Source organism: Centroberyx gerrardi, chromosome 15 (assembly GCF_048128805.1).
Source record: "Centroberyx gerrardi isolate f3 chromosome 15, fCenGer3.hap1.cur.20231027, whole genome shotgun sequence".
Taxonomy (NCBI): domain Eukaryota; kingdom Metazoa; phylum Chordata; class Actinopteri; order Beryciformes; family Berycidae; genus Centroberyx; species Centroberyx gerrardi.
In genome coordinates, this window is record NC_136011.1 from 3,775,339 (window position 1) to 3,794,291 (window position 18,953).

General features: G+C 40.7%; 2 protein-coding genes across 2 annotated transcripts; both read left to right on the plus strand.

Annotated features, from left to right (window-relative positions):
- Nucleotides 1-1,371: 1,371 nt before the first annotated feature.
- Nucleotides 1,372-4,966, plus strand: calhm3 (calcium homeostasis modulator 3). The gene is made up of 4 exons (XM_071926144.2): nt 1,372-1,866; nt 2,783-2,910; nt 3,105-3,232; nt 4,372-4,966. Exons 1-4 carry the CDS (start codon nt 1,580-1,582, stop codon nt 4,822-4,824), a joined length of 996 nt encoding a protein of 331 aa, XP_071782245.1. The 5' UTR covers nt 1,372-1,579; the 3' UTR covers nt 4,825-4,966.
- Nucleotides 4,967-9,321: 4,355 nt separating this feature from the next.
- On the plus strand, nt 9,322-11,477 carry calhm2.1 (calcium homeostasis modulator family member 2, tandem duplicate 1). The gene is made up of 3 exons (XM_071926145.2): nt 9,322-9,396; nt 9,726-10,352; nt 11,064-11,477. The coding sequence occupies exons 2-3, from the start codon at nt 9,801-9,803 to the stop codon at nt 11,475-11,477; spliced, it is 966 nt and encodes a 321-aa protein (XP_071782246.1). The 5' UTR covers nt 9,322-9,396; nt 9,726-9,800.
- Nucleotides 11,478-18,953: the final 7,476 nt, after the last annotated feature.

The following is an 18,953-nucleotide window of genomic DNA, read 5'->3' on the forward strand; positions in this document are numbered from 1 at the left end:
CTCCCACAGCGATAATTTCCATTAGGGAGCGGGGTGAGGAGCGTCTGCGTGGACTGTATATGACTCTTCTGAGAGAAATTTACATGAACCAGTTGGTCTCTTAAATTCTTACCACGTTATTGACAAACAATGGAGGGTCTTTCAAAGTGTGGGATAGTTCAGAGTCTGATTGCAAAATATGCCAATGTTTCATGAAAATAGATTTGATATAATGTGAGTGAGGAGAATAAGCCATGGTACATGTAACAGAAAAACTCTTTTCTTTTCTCGGACTCTTTTTTAAAAGGTCGGGACGGGGTTTGTTAAGTGCTGTAATGTATGCATCTTCGACCCAGTCAGTGGGGTAACCCTGTGCGACAAATTTAGATTTCATATCTGCGGCCTTCTCTATATAGTCCTGTGTAGTATGGCAGAGTCTTCTCAATCTGTAGAACTGGCTTTTAGGTAAACCTCTTTTAAGTGGAGTGGGGTGTGTGCTAGTTGCCAATAACAAAGTGTTTCTATCTGTTTCCTTCCAATACAGAGTGGTGGACAGACCTCCATTATTCACCATCACCCACATATCCAAGAAATGAACTTTGTCAATGCTAGTTGTCCCTTGGAAAACACAAAAAATGTCATCAGTAAATCTATAAATCTATACTATTTCAACAATCTGGGTAAATATACATTTCTACTGTGGTTGAACACAAAATTCACCCATAAATAAATTTGCATAGTTAGGGGCTGTATTGTCTTCGGACTCCACAGTGTGAACAGACTTGCTGGCTGAACTAGTCGAATTCTTCCACACCAGCCTACTGTGTGACTGTTGGTCTAAAATATCACATGACTGTGTTGCTTTGTGGTGAAGTGTCTCCATTTCCCTTTCCAGTTCATTGCCTTTGCTTCCATGTCCATGCTAGCATCTCATGGTCAACTCTTCTTCTTGTTAGAAGATCTCTGCACCTTTATGACCAATCAAACACCTTCATACTTCTAAATCCTCATACTCCCTCAACCGCCTTTGCCGCTCTTTCACCGCAGCTATTGTTGTTCTGAGTTTTTTGTCACTGCTATGTTCGGTTTACCTTTTTGTAGTAACTAGTTTAAGCTACTTTTAAGTTACCCCCCTATACCAGGAACTTCCACACCTTCCTTTCTCTCCAAAAGCCTTTGATGTCAGATGGCTGAGTGCTGCTTTAACACTGAATTGGGGTGTGGTCAGACAGCTGAGTCGCCTGGCTACATGTATTCTCAGCCTCTCCCTAGATCACTGCACGACCGTCTTCATGCCTGTACTCTTCCCAGAAAAGCTCACGTTGTTCACTGAGATTGTGGACTTGAGGCCGTTCTTCAAGAAGGATTATTATTTAATGTTGTGGTAGGGTGAATTGTACCTATTTTTCAATTTAAAAGTTGTGTATCTGATCAGTTTTCTAGCCACTTTTTTTCTCCCTGCAAATACAGACTTTTCTTCTTCATAGTGTATTGTTATAGAAGCTGTAACAGGGATAGTTCAGAGTGCTTTGGAACCCAGCACCAGTTGGATCATCTAGCTATTGCGACCTCCATCTTAACCATTACCTCGAATTAAACGATGGAGCGTCTAAAGTTAGTCCTGCAGTACTTTCAGTCCAACTCTGAGTCCATCTCCAACGGGATCTGTATCATACTGGCCTTGGTCAGTGTCAAGCTCTACACCAGTTTTGACTTCAACTGCCCCTGCCTTCCTCAATATAACAAACTCTATTCCCTGGGAGTGATGATCGTCCCGCCCATCATACTGTTCTTCCTGGGGGTCCTGGTGAATCGACATACAGGCGTCATGATGGACGAGTGGATGAGACCCATTGGGAAAAGGTCTAAAAATCCTGCTGTGGTTAAGTGAGTCCAAAGCTTCCTTCCCCAGATGTAATTTATTCAAGATTTTTATCAATATGTTACAGAGGCAAATAGAGGTCCAGTGTTTCTTAAATTGACCATTGACTGTTTTGCTTTTTTACATCGCCTGAAATGTTGTGGATCACAGTTATACCCAATAGGTTCTTAATATTACCATCATCCCTTATTGATTTCCCTTATTAAATCTATACCAATCACAAACGAGCTGTAGATAAGGAGAAGCAGATGAATTGGAGAACGATTTTTAAGCTTTCCGACAGTTGAAATGTGGATTGTGCAAAACTCAATATCAGGAAGATGTCCCTAATATTTTTTACCTCTGTTACCTCTGTACCTTTAATACCTCTGTTACCAATTCCAAGTACTAAACCTTAATATGTGGCTCTTGGTATGAGACTTTGGTGTTGGAGAATTTCTTTGATAATCATAACCTATTTGAGCCTCCTATCGGCCCTATATCTGATTTCAGTATCAGTCTCAGTGTCTTCTTACTTACAAAAATGTCTTAAACTTGAAAGTCGATGTTGATCTTGAGTTCCGTATTAGCTGCAGTGAGCTGAATTTGGCCTTTTTAGCTGTTGTCCTTGTTTTGACTGGTTTAACATGGAAGCCAAAAGGACCCCGGATGGAAAGCTGACAGTTTGTTATTTTGCCTCATGTTCATAAATCTGATACGCATAATACAAAGTAGATTGGTCAACACCAAATTTAGCACTCTAACACTACAGTGCTTTCCCTGTACTTTTTTGTAGCAGAAGACTGCCAATGACAGTTTCCAATTTGTTTTGGACGAAATGCGGTTAAATATATTCTAGATATTTCAACGTTATTTTCTTAGCAGTAGTGACACACTGTTGGTGGTTCGATGGATGAAAATTGGTAGTTTCTCTCCCTGTAGGTATCTGTTCTCTGCCATGCTCCAGAGGGCCCTGTTGGCACCAATGGTGTGGATTCTGGTCACTTTGCTGGATGGAAAAATCTTCATCTGTGCCTTCAGTATGAGCGTAGACCCTAAACCCTTCACAGGTACCTGGAACCACACTTATTAACATTTTGCCCGGTCATGGGCTTTGACAGGAATCCACATTCAAGGTTGTAGTCTCTAGTGCAATGTCTGTAATTACTTTTGGTGCTTTTGGTATTTAAATCAACATCTGTTGTTTATGTCATGCTTATGAATTATCTTTTCAATTAATGGGATTGGCCCAAATTGTCCTCAGGTATGCCCAACAATACAGGGCTGGATGTGATCAAACTCATGGCTAAAGTGCCCTGTAAGGAAGACGTCATCTTCAGGAATAGCTCTTTCCGCAAAGCAGTCTCTCGTTACGTCCGCTGCTATTCGCAAGTAAGCCATTACCCCACGACATACACACACACATCCTTGTACTTCTTACCTTATGAGGACCTTCCATCGTCTATATTCCATTCCCTAGCCGTGCTTCCACACTATGAGCAACAAGTCACTGGAAGTCCATTCATTTCGTATAGAACCGAGCGACCAAGGAAGCTCAGCCAATATATGGATGGTCAACAAGCTTTTCAGCTGAGATAAATTGGCCAAGGTCATCCGCTGTCAACAGCCAGATTTTGCACTTCCTTGTTTCCCTATTGATGTGATATCGTTTCGTGAACAATAGTTCTGCCTTGCAAGTGCAAAATGGATGAGATGCAAAATGGATGGATGTAAAGCATCCCAGTCCTCTAGACCTTTTATTTGGAAGACTTCAGGAATAAATGTCTCAAAAACAATGCTTAAAGAGAACAGTTGCATCCATCGTTGGTAAGATCTGAAGTCATTTTATTGAGTTTTTTTCTCTTTTTAGTTTTGATTAGCTACCTAATTAGCCCTTGCTAGCTAGCTATGTTAACTCATCAAAACCATGTCATGTTATGAAAGCTAATACCAAAGCAAAAAATACATGATTTGCCTGTTCAGAACTTTGTTGCTGCAGACTGCTACATAGATGCAATCCGAGCCTCTGGCCCCGCCCACAATCTATCAGAATAGAGCGACACATCGACCAAGTTGCTTGCAGTGTGAACGCACAGTAACCCCTAACCCTACTCTAAACTAAACCTAATCCTAATTCTAACCTGATCGTAATCCTAATCTTAACCCTAAACCCAAGTCCTAATCCTAAACTAACCCCTTGAACAAGTGAGGACCGGCCAAAATAATATACACACATTTACACACACCCCTCCAAAGACTCTGGCTTTCACAATGTCACAAGTTGTGTATTTTGCATTTTAAGATACACTAAGACTCTAGTGCCGGAGTCAAATGTAAAAAATTGTTGTCATACAGCTGGACAGGCTTTTGTTAGTTGCTTGTGTACCCAAACCCATTCTCCAAATGTGGGCGTATCAGGGACAATTGGCTCTGTTGACTGATACCCTTTGTAGCCTATTCATAGTCATTGGGCCAAATGACTGCTACCTTTTGTAGGCTTTGTGTAGCTAACTGTCCTCGCCTTGGCTTAGGCTGTTGGCTGGTCCATCCTACTCTTCCTGATTCTCCTGGGAGCACTGGGACGCCTCATCAAGCCCTGCTTCGACGACCACGCCACCTTCCTGCAGACGCGCTACTGGAGCAACTACCTGGACGTGGAGCAGAAGCTCTTCGATGAGACCTGCGTCCTGCACGCCCGCGACTTCGCCCGTAAATGCGTGGTGCAGTTCTTCGAAGACATAAGGGAGGACGCCGTACTCCACCTTCCCCACCCGCCCTTCGTCAGGTGCCACAGGGAGGAGGAGGAAGATGAGGAAGAAGAGGAGCGACTTTACGGGATAACCAAGCAGGAGCAGGTGGATCAGCTGTTGAACAAGTGGTACTACTGTAAACCTGAACTAGACGTGACCAGGATAGCCTACAGACCGAGGGCGTGCGTGACCTGGGAGGACCATGATGGGAAGACCCTCTATTCTGATGTCTAGAACACACTGGTGTGTGACTGGAGGATGAATGTGTGTAAACTAATCAATTGTCACTAAAACTTCTACAACCCAATTATTGACTAAATTTCCAAATACATTTCTGGCAATCTTTGCTTGATGTTTGCTCTCCATTATAATGATAAAAACTAGGGTAAAATGCGGAAGAGGACTAGGGCAACGTGTGAGTTGTGAGATTATAATATCTCAAAATTCTGACTTTAATCTCAGAATTCTGACTTTATTCTAGATTGTGAGAATAAAGACAAAATTCTGAGAATTAAATCAGACATTTTTTTTCAGGTGGCCCTAATCCTCTTCCACAGGTAAGATACCCAAATGACAGCCACACAACTGTGTGTGTGTGTGTGTGCTCTCTGCAAACATGAAGTGTGTGTGTGGGGGGTGTCATTCCCTACAATTTTCCTCAGTCTATGTTACTGTTCCAGTGGTAGGTAGAAAAGTTTCACCACTGACTACTGCTAAAACATTGTATATTGTTTATGTATAACTTTATACCATTGCACTATTAGTTAATATATAATTTACCTTGTTACAGACGGGATGACTGTGGCAGTGTCTTAATGTTACAATGCATTTTAGCTTGCTTGGCATCTTCATTCGATAACCTTAGCCTTGCTAGCCACCACTTCATGTTAGCTTGCAAGCAGCTAGCTTACTGATTTACTCTTTTTCCATCTTACATTGTGCTTGGTCTTGTGTGGCTGTGAGTGTCCACGCATAGTTCCTGTTCTAACCTGGTACATGTTTTGTTACGGTTTTGGACTTTCTGTTTGTTCAGTTTTATAATATCTGTTCAGTCTGTGTTTCGCTGCATTCCATTCAAAGTCGGAAGTTAGAAAATTCCGACCTCTGTGTGGTCCAGCTCAGAAAAACCAGGGGAGAAATATGGACACCCACAAGATTTTCTTTGCTCAATGTGAAATAATGTTCCCTATATTATGTCAATGAGATTTGCTAAATTTAGCTAGCTAGTTAGAATAGAACGTAATCATGCAACTTTAGACTTCAAATTTATGTGTTTAACCATTTACCACGCAGGTATGGTGATGAATTTAAAGTCATGCAATGCTGAAAATCAAACTTAAGTGTATTTTGAGGATGATAAACATGTTAAAAGTAATGCTGTATTTACACTGTATGCTGCCACCTTGATGTGACAGCAAACAGCATCTCGGAAACCTCAGGGTTGAAAAATCTTGCCCGAGTTTTCTACTTGGAATTACCACTTGAAGGGCAGTTCTATTGCATTTTTCCTAGTAGGAAGTTGGAATTTCCAACTTCTCTGGAATGCAGCATCACTGTCCCAGTGTGTTCTCTCAAACGTGAATTTTTCGGCCCAAATAAGGGATTCTGGATTCCGCTCCCTAACATGAAAATGAATAGAGGTGTAAAATGATTGCCTTTAACTAGCCTGGTAAGACCATCCTGATCACGTGACCTCACATTCTGTTTCGCTCCACAGATCAGTCTGGACTTCCAGCCGCCCACATCGATTTCTTGAAATTACAATGTAACCGGGCCAATCAGGGACTGCGTCGTAGTTGATGACGTAACCAGGCCAATCAGGGACTGCGTCGTAGTTGATGACGTAACCGGGCCAATCAGGGACTGCGTCGTAGTTGATGACGTGAAATACAGGCCGCCGCTGGCAAAACAGTAATGGCGTCTCCCGAAGCAACGAGCGTTAACGTTTGTAGAGTAAACACAGCCATAAGTGCAGTTATTGCAGAAATAGACTCAATAACAACAATTAAACAAGAACAAGAGTATGCACTAGCGGAGTTTCTCGGCAGAAAAGACGTTTTCGCCGTTCTTCCGACTGGATTTGAATTTGGATTCGCTGATTGGCTGAAGGAGTTTGTCTGTCAAGGCAAGTACTCCCGCCCACTGAAATCGATGTGGGCGGCTGGAAGTCCAGACTGATCCGTGGAGCGAAACAGAATGTGAGGTCACGTGATCAGGATGCTCTTACCAGGCTAGCCTTTAACTACGTCCAACGCTAATATTGACTCTTTTTTTCTTTTTAGGGTTCCTCTATTATCAATTTCTTTATTTGTGGAGATGGATTGTGATGGGTTTTGAAGCTACAATGGAAAAGAAAAAAATGCTAGCCATACTTAGCTTAGCATTCCAGCATTTTGTGGCTTTGTGAAGCGAGGATAACACAACATCCCCACCGTGGTTGTTAGCAAAATATATTTTTTAAATTCAGTTTTGCATTAAAATATGTAATAACTTCATATGTCGTTTCTACTTATATTATCTCTCCCACTTTAAGAATAGAACAATTGGCAAACGGGATCCAAAAATCCTATTAGTCTAGTCTACTTTATTCATATAGTCCTTTATCATCGTCAAGGCTCAAAGGGCTTTTACATAACCATCATATACATGTCATGTACCATACTATACGTCATATATACATACAACATATACACATTATATACATCCTATACTATGTCATATACATACTTCATATACATCATTTACTACATCATATACATACATCATCTATTCATTTTCGCCAGGAGGAGAAAAAAAATACATCTGGATATAATCTGAAAGGCCCAAGATGACGACCTCATATAGTTCCTGTTATCAGCAAGTTGTGTCAGCTTTGGGAAAATAAATGGATGCCAAAGTGCAATCAAAATGGAGCGACCTCTCTGACAACACGCCACAGATTTCTTACCGCCTCATGTGCACAAATGTGTGTGTGTGTTCATACATGCATAAATGTGTGCATGTATGTATGTGTGTATGTGTGTGAATGTCCAATGTTCATGTCTGTATGCACATGTACATTAGTATCCGGTGTAGGTGAAGGATCTAAGCGTTGAGTCTGTTTATGTGCTAATGGTGGTTCACTCGATTCTTCTTCTGTTTCAGACGGTTCAAAATAATTGTATGTAGTCAGGGCAAATCATGTTGTGAGGATAATTTGAATATGTTTTGCTGTTTTGGCTGGCTGGTTTTGCATACAGGTTGTTGACTTTACATGGAGCTCACCCTCACAGATTGATGAAGACATGCAAACTTTGAAGAAGCACTCTAAAAGTCTTGGCTTTAATTATTTTCTCTAAATGTATGATTTAAAAATATTTCTTGGATTAGACAATGTCATCAGTAATAGTAAAGCTCAGTGGTGAAGAGAGATCTGTCAGAGATGTACAAACAGAGATAAAACATAAAACATCACTTATTGCTCATTCCTTCTTTCTCAGTCACAACATACAGTATTTGGCCATTTACTGTAAATTTCAAGATCTTCTTGAAGAGTTTAACTTGAACATAGAAAAACCCATTTGAACTCAAAATACAGACGTTCTAATATTTTTTACAGACATTACCGGGTTAAAAACTACACTTTCACTATACTGTCTCAAAATACTGTATGTAACTCATGTTTAGCTGTCACATTCTGCCAGTCTGTGTATTAAAAGCTTAGTCAATCAATTTGAGAGTGAAAAAAATGTCTTCAGTACATCCATTCATAATGTAAACAAAGCCAATAGTGGAGAGATAGTATTTCAACAGGGGGCACCATGCTGCACTAAAATGATTGAGCATTGACAATTGTTCTCATATATTCAGCAACATACTAACAATTTTGTACAATAATATTCAATCAAAAACATGGTTGCTTTATATGGTATAGCACATCACTTTTTAGTCTCTTTATAAGTTGCTGTACATGTGAAATTTTTAGCAAAAGAGGTCCAAAGTAAACTGGAGAGCAGTTCCTCACTACAAACTCATCCCAGATGATGATTCACATGCGCTCTCACACAAGCAAAGAGGGAATTCTCTTTTCAAATCTAAAAGCTTGGGATTTGAGATTTATCTTGGATCTTTGTGTCAAGAATACACATACATCCCACTGAAAAGATATGGAATGTACATTGGTTCATTCCAGGTTTCTCAAGGTCTTCACTTACTGCTGAAAGTAAGCCTTAACTCTAACATATTTTCTGCAGAACTGAATCCATTTCATGATAAAGCGAGTATGCACAGAATTCCGCAGGACTCAACACATCCTACAAAATTTTCCTTGAAAATGTTAATTTTGTCAGTTAATGTCCTGTCCTGGATCAATCAATGTCTTCGAACACAGATCAGCTCAATGATGAAGTGATTTCTGTGTCTTCTTTAAATGAGCATTTGCACATAAAAAGAGCATGATTCACATTCATTGTCTTTCAGTCAGATACAGGCTACTCCAGTTCCAGGGCTGCCCTGGTTTGTCGCCATATTGCTCTGTGATCTCCAACATATGTTTCCAGTTAAAGACCAAGTTTTTTCCACTGGGGAGGAAACTAGAGGGCAGTTCCTGACTGTGACTCATCACCGGTGCCCAGACTACACACACACACGCAACAAAGGATCTCTTTTCAAACCTAAAAGTGTGGAGTTTACATTTTAGGATTCGGTCTATTTTTTCAAATTTCTCCTGAAAGCTCATGGTATTCCTAAACTCAAAGATTTTGATCTTCAATGGTTCTTTGTAAAGGCTGAGCCACATTATGTCCCACCTCAGAGCTATGCTGCAGCGTAAGTTTGCATGACTTCATTACCAAGTGATTCCTTGTTTTCTCTCCAGTTGCATGCCTTGTTTTTATGGGTCAAACTCAATGTTGAATGTGTTTTCAACTCTCTCTACGAAATGTTTTCTTCTTTTTTAGCTGTTGCTGAAAGCATGCCTTAACTGTAACACTTATTTTCTGCAAGAAAACTGAGTCCATTCATTCATAAGGCAGGCATTCACAATTCAGACTACTGTAATAAACAAAGCCAACAGTATCTTTCTTAAAACACCCTGACTGATCCAATCTAAATCTTCATGTTCCCCCCCCCCCCTCTCTCTCTCTCTCTCTCTGTAGCCTGACTTTGCTGTTATACAAACTCTACGAGAAAACCTCACAGCTCCTCAGTGTTATTCTCAGTAACGATCCAAGATGGCTGCTTATGCCCTCGTCACAGAGAACTTTAAGTTTGTCTCCCTCTTCTTCAAGAGCAAAGATGTGATGATCTTCAATGGTCTGATCGCTCTGGGCACTGTGGCCAGCCAGACCATGTACAATGTTTTTGCCTTTGATTGCCCGTGCTCCTCTGGGAGGAACTACCGCTACGGCCTGGCCGCCATTGGCGTTCCTGCGTTGGCATTGTTCCTCATAGGAATAATGATGAACAAGAGCACCTGGGACCTGGTGTCCGAATGCCGCCTCAGAAAGTGCCGGAAGCTGTCGGGGGTCGCGGCCTTTGCGCTGATGGGGACCATCATCGGTCGGGCCGCAGTCGCACCGGTAACGTGGGTGGTCATCTCTCTGCTGCAAGGCGAGGCCTACACATGTGCCCTCAGTGAGTTTATTGACCCCAATACCTTGGAGGGCTTCCCATCAGGTCAGGGTTCGGAGGTCATGGCGAAGTTCCCTTGTCCAGGAAGCGTTTCGACGGAGCTGCAGGGCTTCTGGGCGGAAATTGAGCGACGACTGAAGTATGAATCTCAGGTAGTAAAGTGTTATGTTTTTTTGTTTGCAGGGCTGTTGTGATTTTATCTCCTGAGTGTCTGATAGACACGGGGTTAGTGCAGTTATTATAGCAGCACACAAGTAATACATGTAAAATATCAAGTGGAAAACCTATGAGGTTCAGACTAGTTCTACATAGCTCTTGTCATATTTCACCAAGCCTGAACACTGACCGTTCATGCTTTTTTTCCAACATGTCCAGTGCTACTATAGTCAAAAACACCCTAATGGACCAGGTGTGGTCATCCTGCTTTGTACTATGGGATTGGTATCCGGGGGTGCCAATTCACTAAACCCTAAGCTATGGTAAAGTCCTTACATCTGATATTATTTGCCACCAGAACTTCAAAACCCACCTATATAAATAGATAATATTTCTGGGGATAAGTGAAGAAATTACTGGTGACTGACTGGTCACATATTAGTAATTGGTCAATGTGATAAATTATTAGACATTGGTCACCTAACTATCAGCTTAGTGGTATCATTGGTCCTGAATGCTCCCTGATGTGATTTTTTTATGTAGGGCTTCCAAATAAATTTCTGGTGATGTTTGCTTGATCTTTGTTGTGCAATATAATGATAAAAAAAAACCTACAAGATTAATTTCGGACTCAGTTAGACTAAGGTATGGCAGAGCCATAGAACCTGCAGAACTTGATTGCTTGATGACTGTACCATTCCTTTCAGCTGATCGGCTGGCTACTGGTGGCGGGAATGGCCCTGATGGTGTTCCTAATGCTGTGTGTGAAGCGCTGCTGCTCTCCCCTCGGATACCAGCAGGAGGACTACTGGTCCCAGTACCGCTCCAACGAACAGGCCCTCTTTCAACGCACGGCCGCGCTCCACGCCCGCCTCCTGGCCGCCGAGAACGTCAAGAACTTCTTCGGCTTTGTGGCGTTGGAGAAGGAGGAGCAGGAGCAGCTCGCAGAGCACAAGAGCTCCAGTCCCATCTGCAGCACCGACTGGAACCGGGTAACTGGTGTCTACCTCTATCGAGAGAAGAATGGACTGCCCCTGTACAGCAGGCTCAACAAGTGGGCCCAGTACAACCTGGAGAATAACATTGACGCCATGGAGAAAGAGATGGACGTGTTCAGCTGACTCACCGGACAGCAAAGAGTTCTGCAGTTCTGTTTCTGTTGGTGAAGGCTTGTGTTCCGGTCTGCTGCCAATGCTGCCTTCAACTGTTCCTCGATACATCTTACTTCCGAGTATGGAAGTCAGAAATACGACTTGTCATGCATTCAAGTACCAAGTGGACCCTTAAACAAAAGTAGCTTTTTGGTATCTGTTGTTTCATTTTAGAAATCAGGCAGCACAGAACTACTTTGTGCTGCAGCAGCAGCATGAAGAGGAGAAGATGCACATCAGGCATGTGAATCATGTTTTCATTCATTTATCAGGCAGAGAGTTAACCATCAATTGCTGACACGGTTCCATGCTCTCCGCCATTTTTCCCTCAAGACATGCCTCCTAAATGTCACATCTCAGAAGCTCTGGTGTCACAGAAAATTCCCATTTTTTCCCAGTAGTATTTCTTGGTCGTACTTTACCACTTCTTTGGGTCATTCATGTGCTCTTGACTCATAATTACAATATTTCTGTCACCACTTGAAGGCAGCGCAACATAGTTGTTTAAGCAACTCTTAGTAGAGTTTTACAGTATATCACCTTTTTGGACTTTGTAGCACCGATGGTCCCAAATTCAAACAATTAAAAAAAATAAAAGTTAAGAGCACTTATCCGAATCTAAGGAGGACTAAAGAAATTGGTCATCGTCCTCACACATTTATCATTCTTCTTTATATTTATCTCCATGATAATAGTAGATTCTCAGATAGATTTTATTGATACCAAGTCAGATTCCTCTTAACAATTCTCTCATGTGCTCAGATATTTTAATTTAATTTAAGATACGTTGCCACCAAACGGGAAAACTCCCTTCGGCCAACTCCCTTCATTAATGGATTCAAATAATAATTTTACAGTACTGTATGCTTACTGTTCCTCTATAGGCTGAATCTATGTCGGTTAACAAGGGTCCAACTTCGAGGAGAGAGTGATGTTGCATTATGAATCTACATGGACTCCAATGTTAAAACCCCTTCCAGCACACTTCCAACACCATATCTGCTCATTCATAAGGTATTTGAATGCATTTCCTGGTGCTGTTGTTCTACTTTTGAAGATTTCTGTTGTTTTCGTCTCTTACAGACTGCACCTGTTTGTGGTTAGCCATCTTTCCATCTCTAAGCGTTATGAATGCATCAGAAACGCTGGCAAATGTAGGCTCTAAATGTCTATTCTAACACTCCAGCATTGATTGTCTTAGTACTTTACCAATCTTTCTGTAGAATTAGTGCTACTGTGACAGCTGCTAATGAAAGGACCCTGGCTGAGGCCACGTAGTTTTTGTCAATTATAAAAGCATAATTGAAATAAAGTCTATTTGTTAGAATAAAAACAGAAAGCATATTTGACTGTCAGCACTAAAGAAACTACACCAAGACAATTATTTGTGGTCACACCACTGCTCCCAGAAGTTTAATTTCCTCATTACTCAGTTGGTTGACAAATGGCTGCACAGTCCTGCACAAGATAAATGGGAAACCTTAATATTTTTCATATTAGTCCTCACATCAGCCTAGTGGCTAAAAGTTTTTACATTGCCACTTATTAGTTCATCAGAAATGCCTTGCATCTCTCATTGAAACCAGTGAGTACTTTTGGCTGTAAGCTAGCTGGTTAAGCTGTAGCTAGCAGTCTACTCAAAAGTTTTGTAACAGTTGATAATGTAATAACTGTCAGATAATGTGATACCTTATCAAAACGTAGTACAATGTCCCTCTAAATGCATCAGAAAGGTAATATAAAACCTATTAATAAATTGCCAGATAATGTAAAACAGATTGATATTCAGAGTTCCCACTGATCCTGGAATTTCTGGAATATCATTGAATTTTTAGAGGTTCTCTGGGGAAGTCAGGGGATATCAAAGATTTTTTTTTACAAATGAGTCACTTTACAGGAATATAGCAGAATGTATTTTCCAGCTTGTTTTTCTTTTTTTGCACATAATAAAACAAAATTTGGTATAAAACTGAAAAAAAGAGATAGCTATTGTGCAGGAGAGGTTAGAAGCTACAGAGGACAATAATAGGCTATTGATAATAATTAATGCCATTAGGACACATCACGACATCATGGCAGTATAACAAAAAGTATATGTGTATGAGCGCAAACACATAATAAATAAAAGAAGGTAAATATATAAATACAAATAAAATAAGGAACAAGCAAAATAAGTGCAAAAAACATGACAGTAGTCCAACAACACAGACATGAATTGTGAGTTAGCATTGGTTTAAATGGGGATTGAAACAAGAACAGTGAGAATTGTGTGTTTACATCAGAAAGAGAGAGAAAGAGAGAGAGAAACTGTCAAACACTGCAACTTCAAAACATCAGAGAGAGATGATGCATTAGATAGTTTTCAGCTCAACTGGAGTGGAAACCAGACTGTTCCCCCCTGTAGAAAAACAACGTTAAGCAACACCAGGAAGGAGGAACATTTTGAGGTCATGGAAGCGCTCCGACTTCGTTGTGGAAAGTCATCAGTTATCTCAGTGACACTTTCAGTGAATGTAAGGAAAAAACATACAGTGGAAAAAATATTACAGTCAGATTGTATGGCAGTTTTCTCTTATTTAGAGGGACATTTTAATACATTTTGACATATTACATTTGGAGTACATGGAAAACTAAATGTCAATGGAGTTTTCATTTTGGCAGTAATAATGCATTTTCCACCATGCAAATGCAAATGAAAATTGGGTTATTTCATTTTCATTTTCATTTTGTTATACATTATGCTCTCATATATGGGAATTGAAATTGCAATTCTATTTATGATTTCAATTGAATTATGTCACTTCTGGACATAGATATTACATTATCATTTGAAACAAGTTTCAGTGAAGAATGCTGCTATTTATTTTTTATAGATGGACAAATGTGGAAACATTTTTTTTACAATCCTTACAAAAACAAAATACAAGATATGAGATATAATAGTTTATAGTTTTGTATAGTATCATTCTAAAATGGATTATAGGATTATGAAAGTTCTTTATCATAAGAGACATTGTATGATAAGGTTATAGACTCACTATTGAGAACCACAGAGACACTTTAAGTCCCTATAGGAATACTATATAAGTATTATAGTGGTTATTCTTTAGGGTGACTAAAAGACTCAAATCCAAAATATCAAGTTCCAATGATATTTTATCTTGATGCTCAGGTTTTGAGTTAGGTTAAGATCCCATTGCTTGAGTTAATGAAATTCTGATCTAAAGCCTGTAAAATAATGCTTACAATGTTGAAGCACACTTGAGAAAGCTGATGAAACTTGAGTTATTTCCCTGCTGGTTTTTTCTAACGCACATTACATTTTGTCTGTGACTGGAATTGTGTTTAACCGCCCATTTTATATGTACTGATGTTGGTGTGATATATTTTGTGATCATAGCAGATCTGTTTGACTTGTTTATTCAGTGCTGCACTTCCATTAATTGGATTAAAACTGCTCTTTCAATGGGATTTAGAAATATTTTGGTCTTGTTTCTGTATACATAAAGGTGTTCCTGGCCTCTCCATCCAAATATCCACTAAACCTGTTCTGCTGAATGTTAACAAATGTCATGAATCTGAATGATTTTTGCTTAAACTGCTTCCTGGAGCTGTTGAGTCAGTCAATATCTTGTAACTCTGCTTATCAGCCAGCAGGTGGCGTTGTGGTAAGGTTTCTCTATGGCTGCTTTGGGGCGAGTGGTGAGCCTTGAGATATGTAAAGCCCAAACCAATTGGTCCTATTATACTAAATCAATTCAAACATATTGACAATTGATCAGTTCTTTTGGGTCTTATCCAACATTAACTTGCATTCTGCTTTCTCTGATTATAAATAAGCTTTAATGTGGTATTTCCAAACAATCAGGTATTTATAATTATATTATAAATATTATATTATATTATAAATATATATTATAAAATAATCAAGAAAAAATGCTTTGCCATTCACAGGTAAATAACAGTTTCTCTTCAATATTCTTTATACTTGCATAAATATATTTTACTTTCATTGCTTATTCTTTTCATATACTCACAATTTGCTCTAGCAGTAACTATCAGACACTATAGTGCACTTCATAGACTTCTGTTGTATTTTAGACTCAGTTAGTTATTATGATGCTGTTAATATTTTTAAAGGTATATTCTGCTGAAAGAATGTTTTTATTTGCATTAACTACTCCTACATTTTTTATTTTAAATTTTCCAGTCAGCATTTTACTTGTACACGTCTTTCATACTACATTCATTTTCTTTCTTTCTTTCTTTCTTTCTTTCTTTCTTTCTTTCTTTCTTTCTCTTTCTTTCTTCTTGCACTGCACATGCAAGCACATACACATTTTCTTGGAGAACATGTACTTTGTCTAGTTTGAACAGAATCTGAACTGAACCCAAACCTGGTGTGCACTGACTAATATTTGGAAGCATTTTGCAGATTGTGTAGTTTTAGTTCTATAAATATTTCAAAGCTGCTCTGGAGGCAGAAACAGTTAAACCGCAAGTCTTCTGGCTACATAACCTTAGGGCACATTCACACCCATCATGTTTGGAGCAGTTTACTCCTTCAGTTGGCTATTTGAACCAAATAACTGCAGTGAGACGACAGAAAATGCGGGTGTCAGTCCTCTAACAAGACAACTGTCGGTTTGTTAGGAGTGAGAATGTAATCTGAACCAACTACAAGAAACGACACCAAAACACAAGGTATTATGGGTATAAGGAAACAAACGTTGACATTTAATAGCCAGAGGAAAGCCTAGCACAGCAGAATGAAGTGATGACAAACCACAGTCTACTCTGGACTGATGCTCATATAGGGCTATTTCTTCATGTGTTCTTAACTGGTATGACTCTCTGCCACCAAAATCTCTACTGTGGTGGGATGACAGCTCACCAAAACTCTGTCCAATAAATGAGCTACTTGTAAGTCATGTGACTTTTATTTACAAGCCCTGTTTCACTTGTAAATGGGCTGTGTGAACCTAAACAAACCAAATATATATATTAAAAAAAAAAAACTGTAGTGTGACTGCACCTGACTGAAGCCCAGTGAAAAAGGCAAGGGGTAAGAGAGAAGCTGAGTGTTTTTGCTAGGCTACTGACTAGCTACTGGCTACTGTCTAGTTAGCCTAGCTTACCTTCCTAATTCAAACTAGCCATACTAACCTATAGATATCTAGGTAGGCTAGTTAGCTAGCTGCTGACCTTCCGACCTTCGAATACCATGGTCAAAAAAATAAATTGCCATTACAAATTGGATTTATATTGTCACCAGAGTTCCTTCTTTGCCGTTCAACTCTGCCAGTTAGCTAACTCCAAAAACTGGTTCTTTGGCTCCGCCCACTGAGGTTTAACTCATCCAATCAGATTATTTCTGCCTCCAAAGCAGCTCTGCCTCTGAGAAGTGTTTGTAGAACTAAAACGACTATCTGCTTAAGTTCTAGTACCTTGTCCAATTGTTTTGCCACTTGACTGAACGCCTGCCCACAGGTCTGTTTCATGTCTCAACACTCTGCCTAACTCTGTCTGCCCAACCCGTCTGTATACTGTCTCAGTGTATTTCTCTCACACCCCTCCAGACTAATGGTTTTGTCTGTCTGTTTTATGGTCCATCTGTCAGAGCCACATGGGGGTTTGAACTACCTGACTGTCTTGTCTGTGGGCCTCTCATGTTTGCCTACCTTGTTTAACTTTCTGCTCACATGTCTCTCTCTCTGCTGCCTTGTCATCTGTCACCTACTCTGTGTTTGTCTTCATGATGCTGGCTGCGTGCCTGTCCATCTGCATGCATCTGTTCCTCTGCCTGACATGTTCACTGTTGTGTATCTGTCTTTCTGTCTTCCTGTCTGGCCGGCCTGACCAGTATAACTGACATATTGACAGTATGTCAATATGTCAGTTCACATTGCTGTCCACATTGACCAATATGGGTCAATGTGGACCAATTTTGAAGGCTGATATCACTGATATATATTATTTTTGGGGGTTTGAAACTGCCGATAGACAATATTTTGTGTCGGTATTCACTATCTGTAAATTTGACAATTTTCCAAAAATTCCAGAAAATCCAAGTATTCACTTTCCCCCACAATTGTATTCTTGTCAGGGTGGAAAACCTCAGAAACAGCATTGAGACCATCATGGGACACTAAAACTCTCCACTGAAACCCAGGATAATAATAACAACAACATATAATAACTACTACTACTACTACCAATACTTAATTTATATGGCAAATATCTAAAAGCAGAGTATACATAGTGCTTTACAGGAAGGCATACAAGAAACACAATCAAGACAAAATAAAAGTATACCTACATAAAATGAAATGACAATATAAGAGACAACACAAGATTAATAGTGGTCAGTGTAGCACTGATCAATTCTACCATAAATATGTAATCAATCAAAGTGCATCATATCCATCATATCAGAGGTGGACCACACTGACAACTTAATATATCATTCTAGACCTAATACACAGTTTATAGATGCCTGTTCCTGTCTATCTGCCTGTCTGTCTGCCATCTGCTCTGCAGCTACTTCATAATAGCTTGCAGCTGGAAAGGAAAGGGGGGTAGGAGGAAAAACCAAGAGAAGGGGGGGGGTAGAAGGAGAGCAGGCAGGCAGGCGAGAGGGAGGGAGGGAGGAAGGAAGGAGGGGGCGGTGAAAGCAGAGAGCTGCGTTGCAGACAGCGAATCACATGAGCAGGGATCTGTTTACAAACTGAGGGCTTGTAGACGAGAGAAGTGGGGACGAGAGAGAGAGAGAGAGAGAACCGAGGAGGGAGAGTGAAATGTGAAAACAAGAGGAGAGAAAGAGAAAGAGAGAGGAGAGAAGAGCGTCCGGCCTGGATCTCAATTAACATTAGACTCATTGTTTTTCTCTCTCTTATATACCTTGCTCTTTCCTCTGCTCAGACAGAGAGAGAGAGAGAGAGAGAGAGAGAGAGAGAGAGAGAGAGGGGAAAGCAGGGCAGATGGTGGGGGACGGCAGAGGAGAGATGAGGAGCTGCTTTCCACGGGAACACTGAGGCTGCCTGCCTGGCTGCCTGGCCGCCTGGCTGCCTGGCTGGCCATACCACCGGGGGGAATCCATCCATGCCCTTCCTTTTGTCCCCCCCCCTAATTGGCCACAGCAGGTTTTCCCAGCCGGGGGAGGAAAGCGACGTGGAAATCTAACAGGCCGAACGGAGAGAGAGAGAGAGAGAGGAGAAGACGGACAGCGAGGAAGAAAGGAAAGGGAGAGGAGGGAAAACAGGAGGAAGGGAGGAGGGTGAGCCTCGTGACAATGTTTTGAAGGGGAGACAAAGCAGGCGCTGCACTCCGCCGGATGGGTCCGTAGCCACGGTGGTGGATGGGATTTGGAGTGTCCCCCCCCCCCCCCCCCCCCCCCCTGCGGTCAATGACATTGATCTGCTGTCATCCGCGAGGCTTACAGGTTCA

What these genes read in the sequence shown, in the direction of transcription:
- calhm2.1 (XM_071926145.2), top strand. Translation starts at nt 9,801, where the DNA reads ATGGCTGCTTATGCCCTCGTCACAGAGAACTTTAAGTTTGTCTCCCTC. An exon ending in GACTGAAGTATGAATCTCAG is followed by an intron (nt 10,353 to 11,063) that starts GTAGTAAAGTGT and finishes CATTCCTTTCAG; the next exon opens with CTGATCGGCTGGCTACTGGT.
- calhm3 (XM_071926144.2), top strand. Translation starts at nt 1,580, where the DNA reads ATGGAGCGTCTAAAGTTAGTCCTGCAGTACTTTCAGTCCAACTCTGAG. An exon ending in AAAAATCCTGCTGTGGTTAA is followed by an intron (nt 1,867 to 2,782) that starts GTGAGTCCAAAG and finishes CTCTCCCTGTAG; the next exon opens with GTATCTGTTCTCTGCCATGC. An exon ending in ACGTCCGCTGCTATTCGCAA is followed by an intron (nt 3,233 to 4,371) that starts GTAAGCCATTAC and finishes GCCTTGGCTTAG; the next exon opens with GCTGTTGGCTGGTCCATCCT.